Here is a 27,866-nt window from a genome sequence, read left to right on the forward strand (position 1 = left end):
ACTTTTTCCCATTCAATATTATGTTGGCTGTGGGTGTGTCATAGATGGCTTTTATTACATTAAGGTATGTGCCTTCTATGCCAATTTTGCTGAGTTTTAATCATAAAGGAATGTTGGATTTTGTTGAATGGTTTTCAGCATCTACTGAGATGATCATGTGATTTTTGTTTTTAATTATGTTTATGTAGTGTATCACATTTATTGACTTGCGTATGTTAAACCATCCCTGCATTCCTGGTATGAAACCCACTTGATCATGGTGAATTATCTTTTTGATATGTTGTTGGATTTGGCTAGCTAGTATTTTGTTATGGATTTTAACATATATGTTCATCAAGGATATCAGTCTGTAGTGTGTAGTGTTCTCTTTTGGTTATGTCATTTGCTGGTTTTGTTATTAGGGTGACGCTGGCTTCATAGAATGAATTAGGGAGGTTTCCTTGTTTATCTCCTTATATCTTTCTTCAGATGTCCTTCAGTTCTGACAGTCTAAGGTTCTATTTTTGTTTGTCTGTTTGTTTGAGACATGGTCTCATGCTGTCACCCAGACTGGACTGCAGTGGTGCCATCACTGTTCACTGCAGCCTCAGCCTCCTGGGCTCAAGCAATCCCCCAACCTCAGCCTCCCAAGTAGCTGTGAAAAATATCTGATTTCAATGGACTCCTTAGAGAACATTAGCAGAGTCTATCTTGTAGTTGCATTATACATAGGGCACAAAACTGATTATTATTAAATGACAATTCCATTGTTTATGACTAGTGGTTGTTATATAGAAACAAATTCCAGGTTGGACTACTGGTGATCTTTTATGTTTTTCTAACTGCACCTTTAAAATGCTAGAGATGCTGGTGAGGTTGTAGAGAAAAAGGGAAACTTTTACACTGTTGGTGGGAGTGTGAATTAGTTCAACCATTGTGGAAGATAGTACAGTGATTCCTCAAAGACCTAGAGGCAGAAATACCATTTGACCCAGCAATCCCATTATAGGGTATATACCCAAAGGAATATAATTCATTCTATTATAAAGATACATGCATGCATATGTTCGTTGCAGCACTGTTCACAATTAGAAAGTCACAGAATCAACCTAAATGCCCACAAATGACAGACTGGAAAAAGAAAATGTGGTACATATACACCATGGAATACTATGCAGCCATAAAAAGGAGAGAGATCATTTTATTTGCAGGCACATAGATGGAGTTGGAAGCCATTATCTACAGCAAACTAATGCAGGAACAGAAAACCAAACACTGCATGTTCTCACTTGTAAGTGGGAGCTGATTGATGAGAACACATGGACACATTGCCAGGGAAAACACACACACTGGGCACCTGTTGGGGGAGGGAGAGGATCAGGAAGAATAGCTAATAGATGCTGGGCTTCATACCTGGGCGATGGGATGATCTGTGCAACAAACCACTGTGGCACACCTTTATGTAAGAAACCTGCACATCCTGCACGTGTACCTCTGAACTTAAACGTTGGAAAAAATAAGAAATACATGTTACTACACTGTTAGATTTATAGAGTAATGGTATATTACTACTTAAAACTTTTTATTTGAAGTAATCATTAATGCACTGATTATCTGAAATAAATTCCTGTGCTCTTTTTTGTTATCTTAAAAAAATGCTAGAGTTGTAATATCTACATTAATGACAAGAATATGCAAAAGAAATCATGTACAAGTGTTTTAGCTTAATGCGCTCTTTAAACTGGGAAATGTAAAGGCCCTATTGGCATTGTGAGGGTCCTTCCTCTGTGGACAATCACAGACACTAGCAGACATGTTCTTCTGTTTTCCTGTGTTTGCTATGTGTAAGCCTCGGTGAGCAGCGGCTGGTCCTAAGACTCTTTCTTGTTTTCTTCCACAGACAGCGTGGAAGATGAACTGGAGATGGCCACCGTCAGGCATCGGCCTGAGGCCCTGGAGCTTCTGGAAGCCCAGAGCAAATTTAACCAAGAAAGAGCTTCAGATCCTTTACAGAGGATTTAAGAATGTAAGAACTTTCTTTTGACTTTACCTTCACACAGTTCCCGGAGGAACATTGAGACATGAGAGGAAAAGGGGGAAAATATCCCATTCTGTGAGAGCCCCATCATATGTGTATTTCATACTGATCCTTCCTAGATAGGAATATAATCAGTATCTGTGGACTTTGATCCTCTGTGGCACACCCATGCTGGTACCACTGTAATTCCCATTAAACAAAGAGAGTTTCTGAGAAGGGCAAGGTTTATTCAATTCAGTCTCGGTTGAAATATTTTCTCTTGGTCAACTATAATGACATAATTTCAATAAACCTCCATTGTTTCCTTAGTTTTTAAATACAGGCTGGTGCTTGACTTGAGTCTTGAATATAGATTGAGGGTCTATCAAGGGATTCCATTCTGGCATTGGAGGATAATTACTGTAAATTTCATAGTTGAACAAACCATGCTGCCAATGTCTGTAAACCAGAGGTGTCTGTAGGTCATCACTGTACCTGGTTCTCTGCAATCCAGGTGTGGCAGATGCCCCTCCCTCCTGGGTGAATCATCTCCAAAGGGAATGAAGTCCGGAAAAAACCCAGAGGGTGGGGTGACAGAAAGTGAGTGGATCCAGGCAGTATATGAGACACAGTCTCTTACTAGACCACTTCGTATTGTGCTAAGGGTTAAACTAGATGCTGCAGGTTATTCAAAAGTCAGAGAAGATACACTTGTATCCTTAAGGAGCTTATGGTCTGAACAGGGAGAGAAAACTTGTTGTCATGAATCTATTTGAAAACAGGTCATCCTTAAAGGCATCAAATGTTTATGTATCAAATAGCATATACACCCCAACATATAGTTTGTTCTTATACATATGGAAACCAAAGTAGCTACAGGCACCCCTGGAGATCCAAATTAAATTGCTTTGATCCTTGTTGAAACCCATCCCCTAAGATCCCCAGTTCCACGGCATGTAGAAGTCTGTGATGTCCAAGGATTTCTTCTAATTCCATCCTCTTCAGATCTGACCCCCCCGCCCCCAACAACTGCTGCCTTTGTCCAACCTTGTGCAGACCAGATAAGAATCTCTGCCTCTTCTTTGGGATCCACGACAACAATTTACTCAGAGAATTCATACCGGTAGTTGACACTGCAGAATATTTGTATAGGGTTTCCACATGCACACTGCACACAAGTTTCCACCATCTGTCTGAATGAATGGGGTCTGTCTTTCTCCATTTCTGCTCCTCACCCCCTTCTCCTTGCCCTGGGCTTTCTAAGTTTTTTCTCCCTCTATATGCAGAGGACGTTGTTTCTCCTCCAAAACTTAATGATCTGCAAAGAGCTAGGACTTTGTGTAATGGGGGCAGAGGAGATTATAATGGAGTGAGTGCTCATCACACACACAGACCGCTGATTAAAGGAATCTTGATGGGTAATCTATCAAGACAATACATATAAATAAACCTGATAAAGAGAAAAGGGCTCTTTGACAACTAGGAAGAGGATGAGTCGTTATGCTATTCTGCAATGGCTCTGCTTCAGAGACAGCAGGCATTGCAATGAAACAGTGGTACTGATGACTGGCCAGATAGAAAAACAATGAGCCGCAAGGACAGAAAGGAAAGGAGGTGTAAAAGACCAATCTGGACTAAAAGTCAGTGCTCAGAGGAGGCGAATCACAGAATAAAACTTAAAATGTGTTCATGTGAACACCTAAACTTCTTGCTCTGATTCAGACATCTAGTAATAAGTATACTTTTTTTTTTTCTTTTTAACATTGGATGTACACCAGATACAAAATAGTTGTCGACACACAGGAGAACTGAAATCAAATCTCCCAGCATCCCTGTATTCCTCGACTGCTGCTACTGTTATTATTCCCCTGCCATCCCGTAGGGTTTCTCTGTTTGGGGTCTGGCTGCCTTTCATTGCATATTGCTATAAATTGGACTCATGATTACTGCCATATCTAACCTTTGCAGCCAGCATCTCTGCAGATGTCTAATACAAGTGCCACTTCCCAATAAATTGCTAGGCTCCAAAGTCTTGCATTCATTGCTTTATTTTATTTTTGTTGGCCCATATGTCTTTCTCTCTTCCTTCTCTCTCCTTCCCCTCTTTTCCCAAACTCTTTCTTTCCCCTTTTTTAATCCTTCTGACCCCCACCTCTTATTTCTTCACTCCTCCTTTCTTTCTCTCCTTTTTTTTTTTTGGTTTACCTCTTCTGTCTCTTCCCCTTGTGAATTATTGTCTCTTTTCAGCTCTTCCCCATTCTCCTCTTTCTCTATTTTTTTCTCTTCTCTGTCTTTATTGCTTTCTCTTTCTCCCATCTCACCCCACCCCAAGAGACAAATTTCCATCAGACCTGAATATACCAAAAGCCTATTTTATATACTTCTTTAAAAGAAAGGACTTTGCAGTTTGCTCAGAAAATATTAATAGACATCTCTGATAAATCAAACATGAGTGGCCTTTTAATTTTGATTTCCCCCTAGTCAAATGTACAGTTCTAATAAATGAACCCTAAGCATAGCAGAAATACACTAAGCAGGTCAACGGCACTTGGGTTTTATAGCATGGTAGTAAACTGAGGCAGCTTCCATCTGAGAAAGGAAACCAACTGCCTTGGTTCCCTGAACACCAATTACCCCAAAGCCCTTAAGATCACAAATTCATTTCCCTGGAATCAGTTGGGATACTCATTTTTAATGCAACTTTGAAAACTCTCCATACTTTGATTCAAAGGATAAACCATTCGTCAACATATTAAAATGGTCACACTTGTGTGAAAGTAGCTCAACATAGCTAGGCACCCCTGCAAGTAAATATGACCAGCATAACTCCACCATTTTTTTTCCCCATATGGTATCTCTGATACATCCCTTCACATTTTCAACATACATTGTTAATGTAAATTGGAAATGAGAGGAAGGGAAGATAGAGAAAGAAAAACCTCCTCCCTCACCCCATCTTACTCACTGAGGCGCCCACACATTTTTAGGTCTCTTGCCAGATGCTGAGTCTCCAAAGGTGAGCAGCTGATAGAGACAGAAGAATATAGTACACTGTCTACCTATAATGAGCCTCAGAATCACCTGAAGGGCTTGTCAAGACACAGATTCCTGGGCCCCATCTTGGAAGATTATGACTTAGTAGGGTTGGGATTGGGTCACAGAATTTGCATTTTTTTTTTTTTTTTTTTTCACAAGTTCCCAGGTGATGCTGATGCTACTGGTCCAGAGACTATACTTTGAGAATCACTGGTTTTGTGCAGGTATCATAAGCTTTGGTGTCACTCAGCCTCAGGTCATGTTACTCATTTGGGCAGTTCCCTCTAACTCAGGAGACCGTGTGTCTTTGTCTATAAACTGGGATAATGATAACTAGATTGCACTTTTTTAAAGAAATAAATAATAAACATGAAGTTCAATAAAAAGGAATTATTATAGTGTGGTCCCCAATGATCAACCTCAGCTGTATGTTCTGTCAAAGTGGGACAGTCATCGTTGGCCTACATACCTCCCAGGCAGTGTTTGGGTTTTGGACTACATAATTATGTATTAGGAAGGATGCAGAAAATGCAAACTATTATCTACAGCTCAGCAGTCTCAAACTTAAATGCATGTTGCAACCATCTGGGGAGCTTTACAAATTAAAAATAGTGGCTACTATGCTTGGTGATTCTGATGTAATTGCTCTAGGAAAAAGCTTCAGCATTAGGAATTATAAAGCTCTTCAAGTAATTATATTGTGCAGGCAAGGTTGAGAACCATTGAACTAGATATATAACATATACAAGGTACTTCTAGCACAAAAAGAAGTGACCTGTTAGTGATGAGCTCTATCATAGCAAATACCAATGACTAGGCTAGCTACATTGGAACCTCATGAAGTCTTTGGTGTGTATATGAAGTGCATGTGTGTTGTGTGTGGGTGTATGTGTGTGTGTAGCGGTTGGAGAGAGGTAACAGGTCTTATTTTTGAGGATTTTTATTCAGTTAACTCTGGGATGATGCTTAGGAATTTTTCTTTTTTTTTAATCTGAAGTCCTTAATTTATTAAAAATATTTTACATTACAACAGACAGTGAACAGAAAGCCACATTTGAGAACAAATGGTCAAAAGGTCACACAAATATCAATATACCTGTTTCATAATCTTGCTTTGCTGTACTCTTTCAAAACCAGTTATAGCTTCAGTTCAATTTTAGGTGGTTGTAAATGATATTTTTACAACTGGGGCATTAAGTTTTAATATAGTGATGCCAATGCCGCTTTGGCATTTTCTGCCATTAATTAATAATATATGGCCTATTCTTCCCATTTTTAAGGCACAGGATGAGTTGCAAATAGTTAGACCTCTGTGCTTCAGATACCTGGTTCCTTCTATGGAATCTTTCCCTGCTTCCTTTTTTTTCTTTGCTCTGGATTATAATAGGTAAAATTATCCATTAGAATCAAATATATCATTAAGGCATCACTTTAATACCTGCTAATGTCCTTTTGACATAAAATGTTATGTTACTCTCTATCTTTTGTATCTAAAATAGAAGGATGTTTATATTCATTTCTATTGTCAGGTAACTATTTGCCAAATACTAAATGGGATTTCTAATCCATTTAGTAATGGATTTAGAAAGCATTCATTCATTCATAGCATACTGTCTCAAGGATCAGGGAGTTCAGAAATGACTTAGCTAAGTGCTCTGGTTGGAGTTTCATGAGGCCACAATTAGAATCATGATTGGGCTGCATTTCTTTCTGATCGTGGATCCCTTTCTAAGCTCCTGTGGTTGTTGGCAGAATTCAATTCTTTGTGGTTGCACATATGAGATTCCCTGCTGGCTGTCAATGTGGGGCCACACAGCCCCTAGAGGCTACCTGCAGTCTGTTTCCACCTGGCCCTCTTGCAGGCTCCCTTGTAATATGGAAGCTGGCTTCTTCAAAGCCAGCAACATAGAGTCTCTCTAGTCCTATAACGGGTAGTACAATCATGGATGTGGCATCTCATCCCATCAACTCTTGGTGATGCATGCGCCTAATTGAAAGAGACAACCTGAACAGGCAAAGTGTGAGCAATAAGGCTGTGTAGTCACCCAGGTACAAGTGGGCTGAGTCCAAAAAGGGAGTCAGCCCTTTTTGGGAAGAGTGGAGGGTGGTGCGATTGGAGCTCATTCATAGGTTAGGGTAAGCAGTGGAAAGTTACAGTTAGGGTGCATTTATTGCGGGCAGGGGAAGAAGGTTGCAAGATACATTATCACAAGGTGGGAGGGGTCATAGAGCACAGTGTCACGAGGTTGATTGATCAGTTAGGGTAGAGCATGCTACAATGGTAGAATGTTGCAAGGTTGCCTAATCAGCTAAGACAGGTACTAGCCGGTTTTTCTTCTTTTGTGGTTTTCCTGTTGTCCTAGACTTACTGGCTCCAGGAGACCTTCTGGACATGTACATGTGGGTCACAGGGGTCACGAAGGCTTGACCATGGCACAGTGTGCTCAGGGATCTCACGCTCTGCATATCTCAGCATCAAGATGAAGGAGGAGAGTTTAAAAGGTGTGATTCACTGGGGGTCACATAGGGTGTATCATCACAGTGGAGCTTGTGAGGAGGCAGCGATCCCTGTAGAGCAAAGCAGCTGAACGTGTTTTCAGTCACATCTCAAACGCAGTTAATCCCCACTCTCAGTGTTTGGCTTGTTATCCCAGACACCCTCCTTGGGCATTTCATCAAGAACAGAACCATACTTTTTTTTTTTTTATTAACTTTTTTTTTTTAATTTTATTATATTTTCTTTTATTATACTTTAAGTTCTAGGGTACATGTGCATAACGTGCAGGTTTTGTTACATATATATACTTGTGCCATGTTGGTGTGCTGCACCCATCAACTCGTCATTTACATCAAGTATAACTCTCAATGCAATCCCTCCCCCCTCCCCGTGATAGGCCCCGGTGTGTGATGTTCCCCTTCCCGAGTCCAAGTGATCTCAAAGGATATGAACAGACATTTCTCAAAAGAAGACATTCATACAGCCAACAGACACATGAAAAAATGCCTCATCATCACTGGCCATCAGAGAAATGCAAATCAAAACCACAATGAGATACCATCTCACACCAGTTAGAATGGCAATCATTAAAAAGTCAGGAAACAACAGGTGCTGGAGAGGATGTAGAGAAATAGGAACACTTTTACACTGTTGGTGGGATTGTAAAACTAGTTCAACCATTATGGAAAACAGTATGGCGATTCCTCAAGGATCTAGAACTAGAAGTACCACATGACCCAGCCATCCCACCACTCGGTATATACCCAAAGGATTATCAAGCATGCTGCTATAAAGACACATGCACACGTATGTTTATTGCGGCACTATTCACAATAGCAAAGACTTGGAATCAACCCAATGTCCATTTTTCTATTTTGGGTAGAGACAGGATTTCACCATGTTGGCCAGGCTGGTCTCGAACTCCTGACCTCAGGTGATCCGCCTGCCTCCACCTCCCAAAGTGCTGGGATTACAAGCGTGAGCCACTGTGTCCAACCTTCTTTCAAATTTTAAACATAAAATGTCATGCTAAACATTTTAAATCGTACAGAGGATTAGAGATTGAAATATCAAACTGTCCTAGGTACAGGAAACTTCTAGTAAGGTGGGATGAGAAGTTTCCTGTACCTAGGACAGTTTGATATTTCAACTTCTAATCCTCTGTATGATTTAAAATGTTTAGCATGACATTTTATAAGTTTAAAATGTGAAAGAAGGCTGTTAGTTTTCTCCTTTATTTTCAGAGGTATATTTTTATGTGCATACATCTGTGTGGAGAGATTATTTTGACAAAAATGTTACCTTCATTTATGTAGTCACTTAGAAATCCAGGCTGGCCATGGTGGCTCACGCCTGAAATCCCAGCACTTTGGGAAGCCTAGGCGGGTGGATCACTTTAGGCCTGGAGTTGAAGACCAGCTTGACCAACATGGCAAAATCCCATCTCTACCAAAAAATACAAAGATTAGCCAGGCATGTGGTGTGCACCTGAAATCCCAGCTACTCAAGAGGTTGAGGCACAAGAATCCCTTGAACCTGGGAGGTGGAGTGTTGCAGTGAGCCAAGATTGTGCCTCTGCACTCCAACCTGGGCGACAAAGTGAGACCCTGTCTCAAAGAAAAAAAAAAAGGTAAATCCAGTTGTCTTTCTGGGCTCCTCCCTCAGAACGTCCTGTTTGTAATTAATCTCCAAATTCAGCCAATTCTCCAGTCTTTGTGCCTCTCACACGCTGCTGTCACTGTCACCTCTCATCTGCATGTCTGCAATGGCCCAGACTCCTTGCCGACAGTCCTGTCTTCCTCTGAACCATTCTCCACTGTGCAACTGAAAAGGTGTTTCTAAACAACAAATAGAAACCAGTCAGTTCCTACTTAAAACCAATTGCTGGCTGCTGCTTTCTTTTTTTTTTTTCCTATGAGAAGAGAGACTCAATTGTCTTACACACTCACCCAACAAATATTTCTTGAACATCTACTATAAGTCAGATATTGGGTTAGATGCTGTCTATACTGCAGTGACTCAACTAGTCCATGATCAGCCAGACCTTGACCCACCAGCTTCTGCTGACTTTTCCCATCTCACCCCTCACTCTTCCCTATTTACTCTGCTCCAGCCAGAAGGAACTGCCTGCAGCTGAAGTGCACCCCTCTGAAGGGCCTTGACCTGGACTTTTTCTCCTGCGAGAAATGTTGCTTCCCACAACTCCCTTCTTCATCAGGACAATGCCTACACCTTCACCACATCTATACTTAAACTTCCTTTCAATATATTTTTCCATTATTTATTCTCTGAGTGCTGAGTTCACGCTCATCACTGTGAAAGGTATTTAGGATATACTGACAAAAAAAGACAGATAATTTTCCTTAGAGTTTATATTCCATTGGGGGAAGATAGTGAAAAGAGGGGCAAAAAGCAAACGCATAGTTAAATAAGAAAATATCTAGTTGTGGTAGAAGTAGGATAACATTGCTACAAAGAAGTAGAGCAGGAAGCTTCTTTCGATGGGGCGGCTAGAGAAAGGGAAGTGGCATTGCATTATATCTACAATGTCAAGAAGGGCACAGCCATGAGAAGGTAGAAAAAGTACATTCTAGGCACAAACAGCAGCCTAAAACCCGTGAGGCAAGAGTGAGCAAGAGTGACTGAAACCTGGAGCATCGTTTGTATTTTATTTTAAGGATAGTGGGAACTACCAGTTTTTAAAAGTTCAGATATAAATAAAGCATTGATTTTTTTTTTTTCTTTTTAAGGTGGCCCTGGGAACGCTACTCTAAGCAAAACAGAGTGTAGGACATCAAAGTAAAATTGGAGACCCTCTAGAAAGCTGGTCCAAGAGATTAAGACAGAAAGGAGATGTGGCTTAGACCAGGATAGTAGCAAGTAGAGAAGGAGAGAAATGATGGCTTGGATATATGGTGGAGGTTGAGCTGAGTGGATGTCGTGATGGTTTGGATCAAAAGGTGAGGGAAATTGAGGAGGACTCGGGGCTATCTTGAGAGTTTTGGGGTTGAAAAGACTTATCTGTGGAAAAGCGTTCTCTGATTTCTCCTTAAGTAGGTTTGGAGACTCTGCTGTGTGCTCCCTTCATTGTGCTTATTTTGGGTTTCCTCTTCGCTTGTTGATTCCTCTCCTATTTTTTAAGCTTCCTGACAACAGGCGCTGCACCTTCTTTACTACAAATTCTCAGCCCTTCAAACTGTGTCTTGTATATGACAGGTAATCAATAAATATGTGTGAACAAATGAATGACCCCAAACAAAAAGATTGGAGGCCGGCCCAATAAAATTGTTATCTTCTCTCACTTTCTTATTTTTAGTTCCTTCCACATCTACTGAGTAAAATTGAAGTGCTATTAATTTGCTTTTTTTGAAAAATAATCTAATAATAGGGGGAATGAAAGAGCATGGGTCCTTTAGTATAAGAACTACACACCAGTAGTTTAACACCTTCTATGTGTTTATCAAGTACTACTCAAAAATATTAAGAGCAATCTCAAATGATAACAAAGAACTTCCTTTGATTCCATTGCAAGACCCTCCATCTGGTAGATTGTTCATGTCCTGTGTTTGCCCATCAGATACTATTCTATCAATGAGTAATGGGATTTCTGTGGTTTCAAATCCCTTTCACTCTTGCAACATACTTCAAAGTTGAGAAGGAGATGGAGGTGTTTGGTATCCAGCATGTCACCGTATGTATTAGACAGAATAGGATCAATACTGCAACATGCAGCTCCAGTATCTCAGTGGTTTAAGACAACAAATGTTTGTTTCGCTTTCATTTCCTAATCCTATGTGATTCAGTTGGGGACAGGATGGGGTTTCTGTTCAACTCATTTATGGAGGATACTTCTTCCATCTTGTGGTTCCACTATTGGCTATGGTGTCGGCTTCCTCCACTGGGTCATCTGCATCTGGTCCTCAGTTGAGAGCAGGAAGATGGTGTGGGGCATTTGGAGGGCCTATCTTGGACTAACGGACATTCCACCCATCAGAGATCAGTAATATGGTCCAACTTGATTCAAGACAGGCTGAGAAATACAGTCTTCCTATGCACTCAGGTAGAAAATAAAATTTTGTTTTCTCCAAATGAGAGAATGATATGGAAGATAGATATGTTAGGGGTTCCCAAGGTTATCTCCCATTTTGATGATTTGCTAGGGAATGTACAAGACTCAATATACAATCACACAGTTATGATTTATTACAACAAAAGAAAGCAAAGCAAAATCTGCAAAGGGAAAAGGCACATGGGATAATGTTTGGAGGAAACCTGAGGCAAGCTTCCAAGAATTCTTTCTGAGTGAAGTCTCACAGGAAATGCTTAATTCCCCCAGCAATGAGTCATTGTGATAGCATTTATAAAATGTGTCTAGCAAGGAAGCCATTAGACCTCCAGTACTTAGCAGGTATCTAAATTCCGGACTCCGAGAAGCAAAGCAGATGTTCAACATAAACCATATTGTTTGCATAAACAGTATAAGCACAGTGAGCCATTGGATTCAAAGAATGGTAGACACTCTCCCAAAATCCAAGTGGCCAGCCTTGCAAGCAGGCCTTTCTAAAGGATAGTGATCTCACACCACACCTGTTATGTTAACTCGTTTCTGTGCAAAAATGGACATATGTCGAGGTAAAATTTAGAATGTAATTAGATTCCAGTTTCTGGTTACCCTTGGGCAAGATAATCCCTGGGTTTCATATGTCACCTGCAAAATTGAATAACATCTCATAGATGCTTTGCAAAGACAATAAATGTAAAGCAAAAAGCACGGACCCTGTCTTATGACAACACTCAAAATGTAGCTGCTATTATTGTTATTGCTATTATCATTAACACTATTAGGACCACTGTTATCATGCCAGTACTCCGAATTGTGTTATATCTAGTTCTTTCTTAAAGTTTCTTTTCCCCACTCTCACACTTTGATTCACATTATGTACATATATGTATATAAATTTGCTTTTTGAAAATTATATATTTATATATCTTTATCCAATATAGATATACATTGTATACAATGTAACATTGTATACAATATAGATATCTATTTGCTTTTTGAAAAATCTAATGATAGGGGAATCTAATATATTCTTATATCTCTATGTATAGATATATTCTTATATAGAGATAGATATTTATAGATATTTGCTTTTTGAAAAATTATGTATGACTATAGCTATAGATCTATATTCTCTGTAGATATATATGCTGTATCAAATTGGAATATAGTTGAATATGGGTGCAATGCTAAGCACTGGATGTCTAATGACTTATTTGTTTAGATAACATTTTATAAATTTTATCACAATGATAATGTTATACATATATTCCCACATATAAATTTGAGAGTTACCCGCCCAGAAAAAGTTAGAAAAACACAGATTTGTTCTAGCCCTATGAAGAGTTGTCAGAGAACAAATCTGAAAATAGTGCCTTTATTGTGGTTACTTGTATTCTGTCCCTTGAGTTCCTCAAGAAAGTAACATTATCTTTCTCATAGTGATTCCCTCACTGGGGATTTTGCAAAATCAAAAGAGTTAGCATAAATTTTTGATGTCTTAAAAACAGAACATAAAAAGGTAGGTAGTTTTTAAAACAGCGTACGTAAAAGTAACCTCTAAATAATATAAAAATTCATTAAAAATCTTTCTAAAGAATTCGAGATTTTCTTTATTGATTCATCTGCAACAATCCTGTAAGAAAGCTCCCCATTTTCTTCTCTTTCAAGTCATAGTTGGTTTGGTCCAGGCTGATGTGGCAGCTCTGCTCCAGCAGGACGTCATTCAGGGACCCAGTTTCCTTCCAAAACAACATTGTCTGCTATCCCTTACTACCATCTGTAATCCTGTATACTGGGGTCACTGTCATGTTCAGATCCTGAGGGAAAGTGAGGGTAGTCATAGTCCGGGGGTAAGTGACTCTTCATTTAAAGATGACGTGAAGAGTCTCGACATCACTTTTATTCACATTAAGGGCTTGAACTTAGTCACAAAGATCATCTAGCTACAGGGGAAGCTGGGAAATGTAGTTTCTGGCTAAACATCAGTGTATAAATAATAAAAGGGGAAGTTGGATTTGGGGGAACAAACAGCATTCTGATAAGTCAATAAAACTTGCCTCTACTGAATTTTTCTGGTTAATATTCCTAAAAGTTTCCTTAGATTCAGCTAATCCTCCTAAGACATTTTTTTTTGTTTTAGTCTGGGAGCAGTATGAACTGATGTATTTCAAACTCAAATATCACTTGAAGAACCAGTATTTAGAAATAATACTAAGACTCTGTCTTATGAACCCTTTGAGATTTTCTACTTCCCTTAGCACTGTACATCAGAACTGAGTACATAACAAATTCAAAAGCAGCTTCATCCAAAGAGGCTTGTTAATAGAACTTGTTGCACATAGAACCTAGTCTTCACCGCACAGACCCCATGCAAGGGTGGTAACTTTAACAGCATTACTCGTTTTTATTTTTTGAAAGAACTAATTGGTTCACAAAAAATACATCACTAAGGCTGGGCATGGTGGCTCATACCTGTATTACCAACACTTTGAAACGCCGAGATGGGTGGATCACCTGAAGTCACAAGTTCAAGACCAACCTGGCCACCATGGCAAAACCCCGTCTCTACTAAAAAATACAAAAACAAAAAAAATTAGCTGGGCATAGTGATGTATGCCTGTAGTCCCAGCTACTTGGGAGGCTGAGGCATAACAATTGCTTGAACCTAGGAGGTCGAGGTTGCAGTGAGCAAGACTGTGCCACTCTACTACCGCCTGGGTGACAGAGCGAGACTCCGTCTCAGAGGAAAAAATATATATATATGTATATAAATATATATCACTGAGAACTCAATACGTAATTTTTCAAGTTCAGTACATATTTTTTAAAGAGCCTGCTGTGCAACTTAGCTGTTTTGTGGCTAAACTAAAATTAAATTCTAGGGCACCATTCATCACTGTACATTGCTGGCAGTAAACGTACTCCATAAAATCAGATCATTTTCTGCTTTTCACAATCCCCATTTAAATGTGTTCATTAATAGAAGTGTAACTGGCAATTATTCCAGTGATCCTGCAGGCATTCAAATCTTTATTAAAATAAAATATGTTGCCAAAGCTTTGGAAGTCTTTTCAATGCTATATTTGGGCTGAGTGTGTGAGACTCTAAGTCCTCTTAAATCTGTGTTGACTAATTTAATTTTCAGGAAAATACAAGGGAGGAGAATGTGTCAAAGAAAATGAGAAATAATCAGTTGTTTTCTTGTCTATTCACATTTAGTAAATTATGCTGAACATCTGGTATTCCAACTCCCATAAATTTTAGAAGATTGGGTCAAAACTTTTCATCTCAAGTTCCCTGTGGTTGTTACTTGTTTTCACAAAACACATATTAAGCATTGAGGACCAACTGCTTACTGAATGCTTAATATATTCCAAGACTTTGCTAGTATTGGATATATATTGATGCAAAACAGAATCGTTCTCACCTGATAGACACTAGAGTGTAGTGGAGGACGGGGAAATTAATAAGCAAAGAATTACTTAAGGGCAAATTATGGTATATCCAATGGAAACCAAAATAGGACAGACTCTGTGAAAGAGACTCCTATGGATGCAGGAGACCTACAGAAACTATGACAATAAGTTTATATATGTTCAACGAAGCTATACTAGGGTGCCCAGTTGTTGGTCCAAATACTAATCTGTTTTACTGTGAACGTATTTTGTAGATGTGATTAACATCTATAATCAGGTGACTTTAAGTAAATCAGATTACTTTGATAATATGAGTGGGGTTTCACTCATCAATTGAAGGCTTAAGAGCAAAAACTGAGTTTCCCAGAGAAGCAGAAATTCTGCCTTGACTATAATGTAGAAATCCTGCCTGAGTTTCCAGCCTGCTCACCTGCCCTAACAGATTTTGGACTTGCCATTCCCCACTAATCACATTAGCCAATTCTTTAAAATAAATCTATAGATAGATGATAGATAGACATAGATACAATCATCTCTCTTCTCTGGAGAAATCTGAGTGATATAGCACTTTCTGAAGTTGATATAGGCCTTTCTGAAGTGGAGGGTTTTTAATGGCAGACCTAAGGAGAAAACCAGTAATGAAAGAAGCAAGGAAAAAGTTATTCCCAGTTGAAGACACAGCAAGTGCAAAAACCCCTAAGGAGGAAAGGGGATTATTGTGTTAAGAAACTGATGGAGGTTGGTGTGACCAAATCATCATGATTGAGGGAGAAGGTGTTATAAGATGAGACCAGCCAGGTAAGACATAGAGCAAGTCAAAGCAGAGTCTTGCAGGCTGGATTTGACTCATTGATGTAATGTGAAATCATTAAAGGATTAAGTAGGATAATGACACAAGCTTATGTTTGTAAAACAAAACTCTATTTGGCAAATAATGGATTTGGTCATGGAGGGAAAATAAAGAAAGAATAGGTAAAGAAGATATTGCAGTAGGCTAGCCAAGTTATGATGGTACATTGGATTAGAAATTTAATTGTTGAGATGTAAAGAAGTGAAAGGATTTATCTATATTTTATAAATAAAAATGACAGAATAAATAGGTTGAATGTGGCTAGGAGGGAAAGAGCGACAATATAGATGATTCCAAGTTTTCTGACGTAAACAACTGGGCAGGTATTGTTACCATTTACTAAGATGCAGAAAACTGGAGGAAAACAATGTTGAGTGAGGTTGGGGGTATTGGGAATTAGTGATCAAAATTTGAATCTAGTCTTCTAAATTTTGATAATTCTAGTGGTTGGATATATAATTTTATAGAGCTAAGAAGGGTGTTTGGGGCTGAAAATACATTTTTAAGGGTCACCAACATCTATGTAACATTTAAGGCCATGGGAATTGATGATTACTAACAACTGTAAGAAAAATAACAGTATTGAACACATATAATGAACCAACTCTGTCCAAATACTTCAGGTATGATTAACCCTCTTTTTTCTTAGCAGCCCTGAGAAACAGGTTTTTTTTTGGGGGGTGGGGGGGGTTGTTTCGTTTTGTTTTAATATAAAAGAAATGGGCAAGGAATGCTTAAGTGACCTCCCTGAGGTCACTGCCAGCGCTGGCAAGGCTGGAAATTGAACCAAAGTACTCTAGCTCCTAAGTACATACTTTTTTGACCACTAAGAATGACTTAGAAAAAAAGGATTTAGGCCTGGTTTGGGCGGACTCTAGCATTTAGAGGATTAGTAAAACTGGAAGAGATAGCAAAGGACACTGAAAAGAAGCAACCAGAGAGATGGAAAGAAAACCACGAGGATGTGGTATCACATAAACCCAAAGACAATAGTCCTTCAAAAAACAGGCATTGAATACTAAGCAGACAAGCAAGATAAGGACAGACAGGTGACTGTATTAGCTAGGGCTCTTTAATGGTTTGCAAGAGAATCTTGACCTAATAGGAGAAAAAATGAAGTTCTTAAAAGAACCTAGGGAAGCTGAAAGAATTGAATGAAAACATTAGTACCAGGCCTTGTAAGAGAGAAGCACTTGAAAGGCTCCAGGTATTTTCTTGGAAGTAAACTAAGATGAGAGCCACAATATTCAGTAAATGACAACTATATATCTGACAAACACTTCACATTCTCTATGGCACAGCCCTCTTGGGCTTCTTTCAATTTCATGACACAAGTTCTCCCCAGAGAAATAACCAAATTCTGGCACCTGCAGAGAAGCAGAGGAGGATTGGGAAGCCCACAAAAACCTTGTCTTTGGGCGACCTTCTCTTCTTGCCCTTATGCCATGCTTTTCCAGCATTTCCCCAATACCTTTCCATCATGGTGCTAACAACCATCTCCTCCACTGGCTACTCTATATGCACATTTACTTTAAATCACTCATGGGGAAGAGCTTCTGGCCTCTTCTGGTCTTAGGACCTTTTGGTTCCTTCTCATGCTTCCAATGTCATTTTAAACATCATCTTCCCTAATCAGAGCTCTAGGTAGGTGAAACCGCTGCTGCGCCCAGTTTGTTCCTTACTTAGCATTTATCATCATCTCTAATAATTAAAGAATTTGTTTATTGTTTTCTGAGATAGGAGGTGAATGAGGGCAGAGTTGCTGCTGTCCGGCTCACCCACATATACCCAATACCCTGTACTTTTCCTGGCACACAGTTGCTTCTCAGTAGGCACTACTTGTTGCCTGGACAAGTGAATGTGTTCAAGACACCTCACTGAGGCCTCTCCCTAATTTCACTTAGGCAGGACCATGGGATCTCTGGGGGCCTCTGTGACTACATCTGGGTTTCAGGAAATTTCTGCTGATCCCAACTCTTACCAATAGAACCCACTTACTCTTCTCTGGAATCTCCGGTTTGTTTGGTTCTTGTTTTGGTCCTGGTTTCAGTCCTGGTCTCTGTTCCACCTTTTCAGGTGAATTCTGTGCAGGCCTAGACTCGGAATTCCCTCACAAGCTACCTGCTGTGTATTCTCGGATCCCGAGATCTGCAGCCCTGGGCTGGGCTCTTCCCCACTTTGCCACACTCCCAGTTTAGGGGTGCTTCTGTGGATTTGTTTCTCTGAAAAATACTTTGGAACAAAAATATATAAACATTTTAAAAATGTTTCTGCCTTCAAACACTTTACAAGCTATTTATAAAATAAACAGTCTGCAGGGCCCTTGGAAACTTTTTTGAAGGACATGTGTGAGTGTATTAACGGCACTGTGAGTGGGATAACAAACTAGCACCTTCAAGGAAAAAGTTAATATTGAGCCCATCTGACCAAGTCATTAACATATAAATTGTTTTGCATAAAGGACCAATTTGTATGGTATCAAATACCGTGTTAGAAAAGCAGGTGGAAATAGAGTTAATAAGTTATGAGAACCATCCAGTGAGAAGGCAAAGTTGGTGAACTGGGAGGGGACAAATATGACCCGTAAAGATTTTTTTTTTTAATTATTATTATTATTTGAGATGGAGTTTCACTCTGTCATCCAGACTGGAGTGCAGTGGCATGATCTCGACTCACTGCAATCTCCACCTCCTGGGTTTAAGCGATTCTGCTGCCTCAGCCTCTCGAGTAGCTGGGACTACACGCATGTGCCACCACACCCAGCTGATTTTTGTATTTTTAGTAGAGACGGGGTTTCACTAAGTTGATGATAAAGATTTTAATAATTATTGAAAGATTATAAACGAAAAAGAACAATGTCACCAAGTGAGGTATATTATTAATATGTTAACAAAGTTTTATGTCTAATGTGCACTGCACGTTACCATAAAATGCCTTCACTTGTAGTAGGTCATATCACTGCCGAAGCCATATGAAGAGAAATATTATCACTTTGTGGAAGAGGAAACAATAGGCTGCACATTTGTGAGACTGATCGGGTATCACAAGCTATTTGGTGACAGAACCTGGACCTAGTCATAGTTCTGTCTCTGTGTAGAGTTTTATGTTCCCATAGCAACCTCTATTCACCATGCAGAAAACTTTAAACAATATAATCTACAAATAATAAAGCATGCCTTTAAAACCACCGAACCCCAAAGGACCAGTTCACTAGAGCAGATAATGTTACCCCAGAAGACTAACTTGTTATCTTCCTTAAAATCCCTTCCTTCTGTCATTCAACGATCCTTGGTTAGCAAAAAGACATGTTTACAGTGAGCTAAAGCATCACCTACCAAATCTTTCACACTGAGGACCTTTTAAAAAAAAAAAAAAAATCAAATAGGTCAACAAGGAAATAAGCAAAACCATTTTTTTCTAAAATGATTTTTCAGCCGTTATAGATAGACCAATATCCAACCTAATTTCTATTTTCATTCTTAATATATTCCCTATTGATCTTCAAGAAGTTCTGAAGGAAACTTGCATGAGACATGCATATAATATGACCAATAAAATATGCATTATAGATTCCACAACATTGAGAAAGGATAAAATTAAATTTACCAAAAATTAGGCCAAGGGAATTGCTGTAACTTGGCACCACAGTTTGTCTGTAACTTCTCAGAAGTCAAGTGTTCAGCTTTTCTTCGCATTGGCTTTGCATAAATGGGCCAATGACACTTTCTCCTATTTTTAAATTATTGTTAGTTCCTCCCAATGAAGTTCCTGAATACACCACTTCAACTCTAGGCAATTATCTAGTTATTTAGTCTTTCTGCTTTTTGAAATCATTATACCCTGCTTTGTCCCATAAAGAGACCATAAAATCTATTTGTTGAACTATCTAGAGAAAGGAAAAAATAATAATCCAAACAGCAATTTAGTGCCTGTAACACGAAAGTAATAGCATAATTTCTGCAGCTGAAATCCAAGTTAGATCTTCTCATCATAAATGTGGTCCAATATGGAGCTCTTCATGAAAAAAAAAAATAACAAACCATTTGAAATAAGTAAATTCTAAGAAAGGATATGATTAGTCCTTTTGTGATTTATTGTTACAGCTTGTGTTCTGTAATTATTTTAGTCGCCTGAGTTCCCATAAGTTGGCCACAGTCGTTGAAAGTGGGATGGGGATAGGCAAACTTGTGCTTCATGGAACTATTAATAATAGCAGATTAAACTTGTTTTAAGCGCCACACACAACAGAGCAATTTACTGCTTGTCAGCAGCAGAATCAAGGCACCATGTAATCTGTGCAATGAAGCAAATGCTAACAGTGTTTATCTGGTTTCTTTTGGGACTCCATAAAAAACCCCATATTAGTCTCCTCATGGAAGGCACGCCTATTACTGAGTATACTTTGTATTATCATTAATAAGTGTTACTGATTTATTGGACAGGTTACATTTATTGAAAACAATGAAGGCATGCAGTTAATAACCAGATTTTTCTAGTTAATTAGTTTTTTGTGTGTGTGACTAGGATATATTTTTTGGCTAATCATAGCACTTTCTGTTAGAGTTGGATGAACCTGGTCTTCAAGAAGTGTGGTCATGTCCTTCTCACTGTATGTTTGTACCCATGAGTCCTCTTTATATCTCTGAAGAGCCCCTGCATTGCCTCGTGATGTGCATCACTAGTGCCAGAGACTTGGGGAGGATGTGTGGTTCAATGCAAAGAGAATTGAGACTGAGAGCCACTTAATCCTGGATTCCAATCCCAGCTCTGACACTGAGTTTTACCTTGAAAAGCCTCCCTGGGCCTCAATTTCCTTATGCGTAAATGGAGATATTATTTTCCACTTCACAGTGTTGGTGTGGGGTCTAAAATGAATGAAATGTAAACAGATGATTATATGTGCTAGATCCTGATGCTCAATTGCTGAGTCCTTCCAGTGGAATAGATACACAAACAAAAATGTTTCCTGGTTACACTTTTTAGGTTTTATGGAAAAAGTAAATTATACAGTCAGAGCTCCCTTAAGATATCTTTGAGATCAACCAATCCCACTCTTTTCATATTTTACAGAGGCAAATACTAAAGTCTTGACTAGATGATAGATGTTTATCCTGAAGTAAAATAACTTACACATCTCTGCCTTCTCTGCTATTAGATCTTGTTGTCTGCCTCTCAATACAGATTTGTTTCTACTATTCCAAACTGCCTCTGGAATTCTAAGGCATCTTGTCCATACCATACAGCAAATCGTGAATCTTCAACCAGCAATTCACACATACTTACTGAGTTTCTGCAGAAGATGTAACTTCAATAAACACTTGGGAGAGGAATAGTAAACAAACTTGATTCTTTCTCTCAAGAAGTAAATAGGCCTGTAACTTGACTTATCTATTTCTCTACATGTTTTTTTTCTATATTATTGCTATAGACTCTGGACCATCTACTGTATGCATGTCATTTTTTGGCAAAGTAATTATAAAATACCAAAAAGTTTAGAAACTTCCCAAGGTCATATAGCTAATTAGTAGCTGAGACAGAATTATTATAGAAACTTTTGAATTCCCATCTCAAAATCACAGCCTAGGATTCCCATAAGAACATGCAGAAGGTATAAGAAAGAGAGAAAAAATAAATCAAAAAGATCTTGGCCCTCAACAAAGGGAATTTTCAGCTCTTTTCCCAGACAGCTAGGTAGAACCAGAATTCATAGTTCTTCTTTGAGGTAGCAAGCTTGCCTTGAGGTTAGCAGTTGGTATTGGTCATTTAGGTTCTATATGAAGTTTTTGGATTACATGTAAAGGGATTTATAAGGTAGAGAAGCAGTCAAACACAGGGGTAAAGAACAAAGACTCTGGAGTTACACTGCCTGAGTAAATATCCTGATGCTGCTACTTATTGACTCATGTATATGAGGATACCCTGATGTCATTTAGCCTATGTATCTCAGTTCCTATTCAGAGATGACTCTGACCTTTTCGTCTAAAGCATTCAGAAGAATGGATTGACATTCTGAAACAGGAAAGGAGAACTGAGGGAGGATGATACTTGGAGAGGAAGATCAGGAGCCTCATCTTGTCTGGGGAGTTAGGATGCCTCTTAGACATCCAAGGAGAGTTATGGAGTAGGTAGTTAGATATATATAAATCTAGAGTTTAGAGGAGAGGTCCAGGCTGGGAAATAAATACTGATGACACCAACATCTATATCATATTTATTTCCATGAGACTGGATGAGATCACCAAAAGGACAAGTCACAGATATGGTCACATTGATGTTTAAGAAATATCACTCTGACAGAGCAGAGTGAGAGGAATGAGAGTAGTGAGCTTCAAACTTATTGCAGTGGTTCAAGCTAGTGATTATCAAGGATAATAAACAATAGTAGTAACCATGGTAATAACAGAAATGGATTGTACACAGAAATATAACTCCAGCTAAACTAAAAGTATATTATAGAAAAAAATCCTACAAGGACCAGGCCCCACCTCTTATTTTTGTGGCCTGAAAGCAAAGAAGGCAGATATTAGTTTATCGCTTAGAACGTGTGCTTCTGGGCTGGACGTGGTGGCTCACACCTATAATCCCAGCACTTGGGGAGGCCGAGGAGGGTAGATCATGAGGTCAGGAGATTGAGACCATCCTGGCTAACACAGTGAAAAGCCGTCTCTACTAAAAATACAAAAAATTAGCTGGGTGTGGTGGCAGGGCACCTGTAGTCCCAGCTGCTCAGCAGGCTGAGGCAGGAGAATGGTGTGAACCGGGGAGGCAGACCTTGCAGTGAGCCAAGATCGCGCCACTGCGCTCCAGCCTGGGCGACAGAGCGAGACTGTCTGAAAAAAAAAGAACTTGTACTTCTGGCCCCACTGCAGAAGACGGGACTCCCACCTTAAACTTAGAGAAGACACATTTCACAGTTGTTGAAAGATGAACCCCTGCCCGTTCACAATGGTTTAAAGATGGACCTCTGCCCATTTGTAGCATATCTTCTCTAATTTATATTAATGTTGCTTTGCCCTGCCTATGCCATCGCCAGCACAACTGATGTTCCACAGTGAAAAGCTAAAGAGAGTAACAAAAGAGGCCTTAATGAGGGGTTCTGACACTTTCTTTAGGGTATTTTCTCCTTTTCAGCAAGTCTGAACATCGGAAAAATCTGTCTTTCCTATTTCTCAGTACTCTCTTATTCTAAGAGCTTATGATTCTTTAGTCTTTGCATCCAGCATGCATACATCAAAAATCTTTTATGTGTGTAGGGATGCAGGTAGGGATGTGCATTTCTGTGTGAATATAAAAATGCAACAAACAATGTGCATAAGAAAATACAGAATGAAATGGAAACTGGAACACACTCTGCTTAGAAAACCGAGAGAATAACAGAGAATGAGTGAGTGACTCAACTTTGGAGAAGGCGTTGGAGTTCCCATTCCATTGCAGAGGATGGGATGAAACGGACAGCTTCAAATCCACCCTTCAATGTAGATGGTCACTATTGTATCTGAGTGTCAGGCTTCTGTATATGACTCAATATTATTCCCTTATAACAATGTGGACTGACCTTCTCATAGAATTAAACTGACATTTTACTTCCTGTAGCTTTTATTTATTTATTTATTTATTTATTTTTATTTTTTTAGAGTCTTGCTCTGTTGCCAGGCTGGAGTGCAGTGGCACAATCTCGGGTCACTGCAATCTCCAACTCCCTGGTTCAAGTGATTCTCCTGCCTCAGCCTCCCAAGCAGCTGGGATTACAGGCACACACTGCTAATTTTTGTATTTTTAGTAGTTTCAACCACATTGGCCAGGATGGTCTCGATCTCCTGACCTTGTGATCCACCTGCCTTGCCCTCCCAAAGTGCTGGGATTACAGGCTTGAGCCAACGCACCTGGCCCCTATAGCTTTTTGAAGTTTTAGATTTGTGGACTTTCCAAAGGATGTACAGAATCTATTATGAAGGCATGAGGAAATTGTAGTTTCCAATTCTTTCCATTTCCCAATTATATAAGGAAAAATGAGAGAAAAATAGATATCCACAGTGGTCTCCAAGCCTATATATATACATCACAGTTGTATCAGAAGCCAGTGATACTGGCATTTTATTACTCTAACAGAGTAGCATAGTCTCACTAGCTGGGGATTTTTCTTGAGTCATTTTACATATCAGATTTAGTTCCATCAGGAGATGCATATGTGTTATTTTCTTTGTTTTTTTGGGGGGGGGGGGTGGGTAATTTTGTGAATTCTAAATAGAAAGGTGTACCTGCAGCATGAAATTAATACAGCTTTGCTCTATGTACTTAAATAGACTTATGTGAAGGATGATTCTGTGTGAAAATATAAGCTCAGAATAATGACCGATGAATCTCCACATTGCCCATCTGTCCTGTCCCTCTCTCTCATGATCTCTGTACAGGGTTAGTGTTAGATGCTGAATTCTGCATCCTCAAAATTCATATGTTGAAGTCCCAACATCCAGTACCTCAGACTATAATCATATTTGGGAAAATGGTTTTAAAGAGGCAGTTAAGTTAAATAAGACCTTTAGGATGAGATCTAATCTAGTATGACTTGTGTCCTCATAAGAAGAGAAAGAGACAACAGGGATGTGCATTCCCAGAGAGACAGCCATGTGAAGAGGCAACAAGAGGCCAGCCATCTGCAAGTCAAGGGAAGAGACCTCACTGAAAACCAATCCTGTCCATGCCTTGCTCTTAGAACTGTGAGAAAATTAATTCCTGGTGTTTCAGCCACCCAGTCCGTGGTATTTTGTTATGGCAGTCCTAGCAAATTAATTCAGCTAGCATAGCTTTTCTCACAGCCTGGTGATCCCAAGAGTAGTTGAATTTCTTATTCATGGTAGCTGGCTTCTGAGAAGAAGGGGAATTCCACTAGTACTTAGAAAGCTAAGCCTGGAACTGGCATAACATTATTTCTGCTGTATTCTGTTGATCAAAGGCAGTCGCAAGTCTTCCCAGCTTCAAGAGAAGGGGAAACAGATCCCACCTTTTGATGTGGGATGTGGCAGCTTGTGCTTCCAGGGGGAGAAGAAGTTGATGGTGGCCCTCTTTGAAGATCATCTATCACAGGCTTTATTCAAGAGGAAGGGGCTTCTCTTTAACCCCTCTATTAAATAATATGTCCTTCTCACTTTTAGAAGACCTTGTTTCCTATCTCAGTGGGAACACTGATGCCATCTAATGTTACAAGCCACAAATTTCTGCCTCTCTGCTGAAAATTCTATCAATGATAGTATACGTTTCTTCTTTTGCTGTTTTCCTCCAAGCTCTCATTACAAAAATATTTCTTCTGGGTCAAAGTTAGTTAAGGCACCCGAGTACTAGAATATTCTTCATTCCTATACATTTTCCTAGAATGTTCTTCATTCCCATACATTTTCCTTTAGTCATCAATCTCTCTTTTGTATTTTTTTTTTTTTTTTTTTTTTTTTTGAGACAGGTCTCACTCAGTTGTCCAGGCTGGAGTGCAGTACAGTGGCACGATCATGTTGCCCTGTAGCCTTGACCTCCTGGACACAAGCATCCTCCTACCTTGGCCTCCTGAGTAGCTGGGACTACAAGAGTGTGCCACCATGCCTGACTAAATTTTGAACAACAAAAAATTTTTTTTTTAGAGATGGGGGTCTCACTAGGTTGCCCAGGCTAGTCTCAAACTCCTCGGCTTAAGCAATCCTCGCACCTCTGCCTCCCAAAGTGCTGGGACTACAGACGTGAGCCACAATGGCTGGAGTCTCTATCGTATCTTAAACTGCTCTCTTTCTATAAGCTCCTTCCTCTCAGCCAATAAATAGGCACATGCCTTTCCTGGTCCCAAAGTGTGGCCCATGTGGGCCCAGAGTCTCCCAAAGTATGCTCTACAGTAGTATTGCCAGTCTCCTCTTCTCCTCAAAATTTTTTGAAAGTGAGGTCTTGCAATTTCCACATCTTTACCTGGGATTAGTTTCTCAGCTCTCTACAGTATGGCTTCAACCCCTAAGACTCCACTGAACCTCTTCTGAATAAGAGGGTTTTCAAAAAAAAAGCCTCCTATTTCGAAAACATAATGGAAGTTTCTTAGTATTTATCTAATTGGACATTTCACAACATAAAATAGATACCTTCTACCCCAAAACTGTTGTCAACTCCCTTGGCTTCCGTGGTGTTCTTCCTATGTCTCTAATCCAGAATTCTTTCATTTTCAAGGGTTTTATTCCTACACACATTCTTTAAGCACTTCTCTTCCTGAGGGTTCTGTTCTTGACCAATTGTTCTCCGCAATTTGCGTTCTCCTAAGAAGAGCACACCCATGCTCATGACTCATCTCCCACCTCTGGTAATAAATCCCAAATTAGTATCTCCAGCCCACACCTCTCGCTTGAGCTGTGTGTCCCATTATCTGCTAGTCATGCCTGCCTAGCTCCGGCATAGACCTTTGAAATTCAGTACGTCCAAAACTAAACATTCTGTTGTCCATACCCCAAAGCTACATTTTCTTCCACATTCTCTGTCAGTTGGGGTTCATGATCCTCTACCCAGTTACACAGCCTAGAAATGTGGGATCATTCTTGACTCCTCCTTTTCCCTAGTAATTCAAATTCAATCAGCCATCAAGTTCTATGAGATTTTTTTCTACCACTTTCTCGGTTCTTTCTCTTCCTCTTAAGTCCAGTCCTACATGCCATAACTCATGCCTACATCATCTCTCTTATGAAATAGTTAGAAATGTTCCAATTATCTCCATACAACTATCTTCTGATCAATCTATTCCTCATCCCAACATCAGATCTTACAAACAAAACATAAAATTGACCAGGTCAATTCTTTATTGAAATTAATGATTTACTAACTCTATTTTCTGTCAGTAAGACCAAATTTCTCAAATCCTTGAGTCAAGGCCCTCCATCTGCTTCTGAAGTTTATCCTGGCAAACCACTGGGAAATACTATGAGATATTAGTGAGAGTTTAGGTTCAACATGCTGTAAAGAGTAAAATATCCCTCAGTTCACATTCTTATATTTTGCTTTAAAACACACTAAAATTTCCAGAGCATATGGGATCCAAAAATGAATAATTTTAAACAGAGAGTCTAACCACATTTAGGGTAAAAGATAATACTTAATTGTGTATTAGTAATTCTCCAAAACCAAGTTATCTGGGTTATCTAGGATATGTATTAAGTAGTAATAAAAAGAAAAAAAAAGCAATTGTGAGAAGCCAGTTACATGGGACAATCCTGTAATGTTACCTATTCTGAAACATTCTATCTCCAAAGTCATTATACCATGCAACTATAGGACTTTAAAAGGACCTCAAAAAACATAAATGTCAAAGAATCACATTTTTAAAAAATTTTTTATTTATGTATTTATTTTTGAGACAGAGTCTCGCTCTGTTGCTAGTCTGGAGTGTAGTAGCGCAATTTTGGCTCACTGTAACCTCTGCCTCCAGGGTTCAAGTGATTTTTCTGCCTCAGCCTCCTGAATAGTTGAGACTACAGGCACGCGCCACCATGCCTGGCTAATTTTTGTATTTTTAGTAGAGATGAGTTTTCACCATGTTGGTCAGATGGTCTCGATCTCTTGACTTCATGATTTGCCCACCTCAGCCTCCCAAAGTGCTGGGATTACATGAGCTACCATGCCTGGCCTGAAGAATCACATTTTTAATTTTTATACATATTTGTCATTCTAAACCAGGCTAATTTTTGTGCCTGCTTGGCCTGAATATAATTTTAAGTAAATTAAATTTGCTTTAGAATACAATTTTATAACAAGAAAAAATAATTATGCCCATTATGAGGATGAGCAAAAAGTATATATAAATTATACACACACACACACACACACACACAAATGCCTCTGGCATAACACTGTCTTTGTGCTAGACACTTAGGCATATCATATAGAGTGTGTAACTGTACAGTAATATTCAGAAATAGTGTTCAAATGTCATGTTAATACACACAACAACACTACGAGGTAGACACCATTATTACGAATTTTATAGATGAGGA

General features: G+C 39.2%; 1 protein-coding gene across 1 annotated transcript in view; it reads left to right on the top strand.

The window, feature by feature from the left end:
• The first annotated feature begins 1,881 nt into the window (after window positions 1-1,881).
• The window catches only part of KCNIP4 (potassium voltage-gated channel interacting protein 4), a 127,886-nt gene continuing 101,901 nt past the window's right edge, over window positions 1,882-27,866 (top strand). Inside the window, 2 exon segments of the mRNA XM_030922569.1 lie at window positions 1,882-1,962; window positions 1,964-2,005. Of these exon segments, the coding sequence (XP_030778429.1) occupies window positions 1,903-1,962; window positions 1,964-2,005 (102 nt within the window). The 5' untranslated portion in view covers window positions 1,882-1,902.

Source organism: Rhinopithecus roxellana, chromosome 2, assembly GCF_007565055.1.
Source record: "Rhinopithecus roxellana isolate Shanxi Qingling chromosome 2, ASM756505v1, whole genome shotgun sequence".
NCBI lineage: Eukaryota > Metazoa > Chordata > Mammalia > Primates > Cercopithecidae > Rhinopithecus > Rhinopithecus roxellana.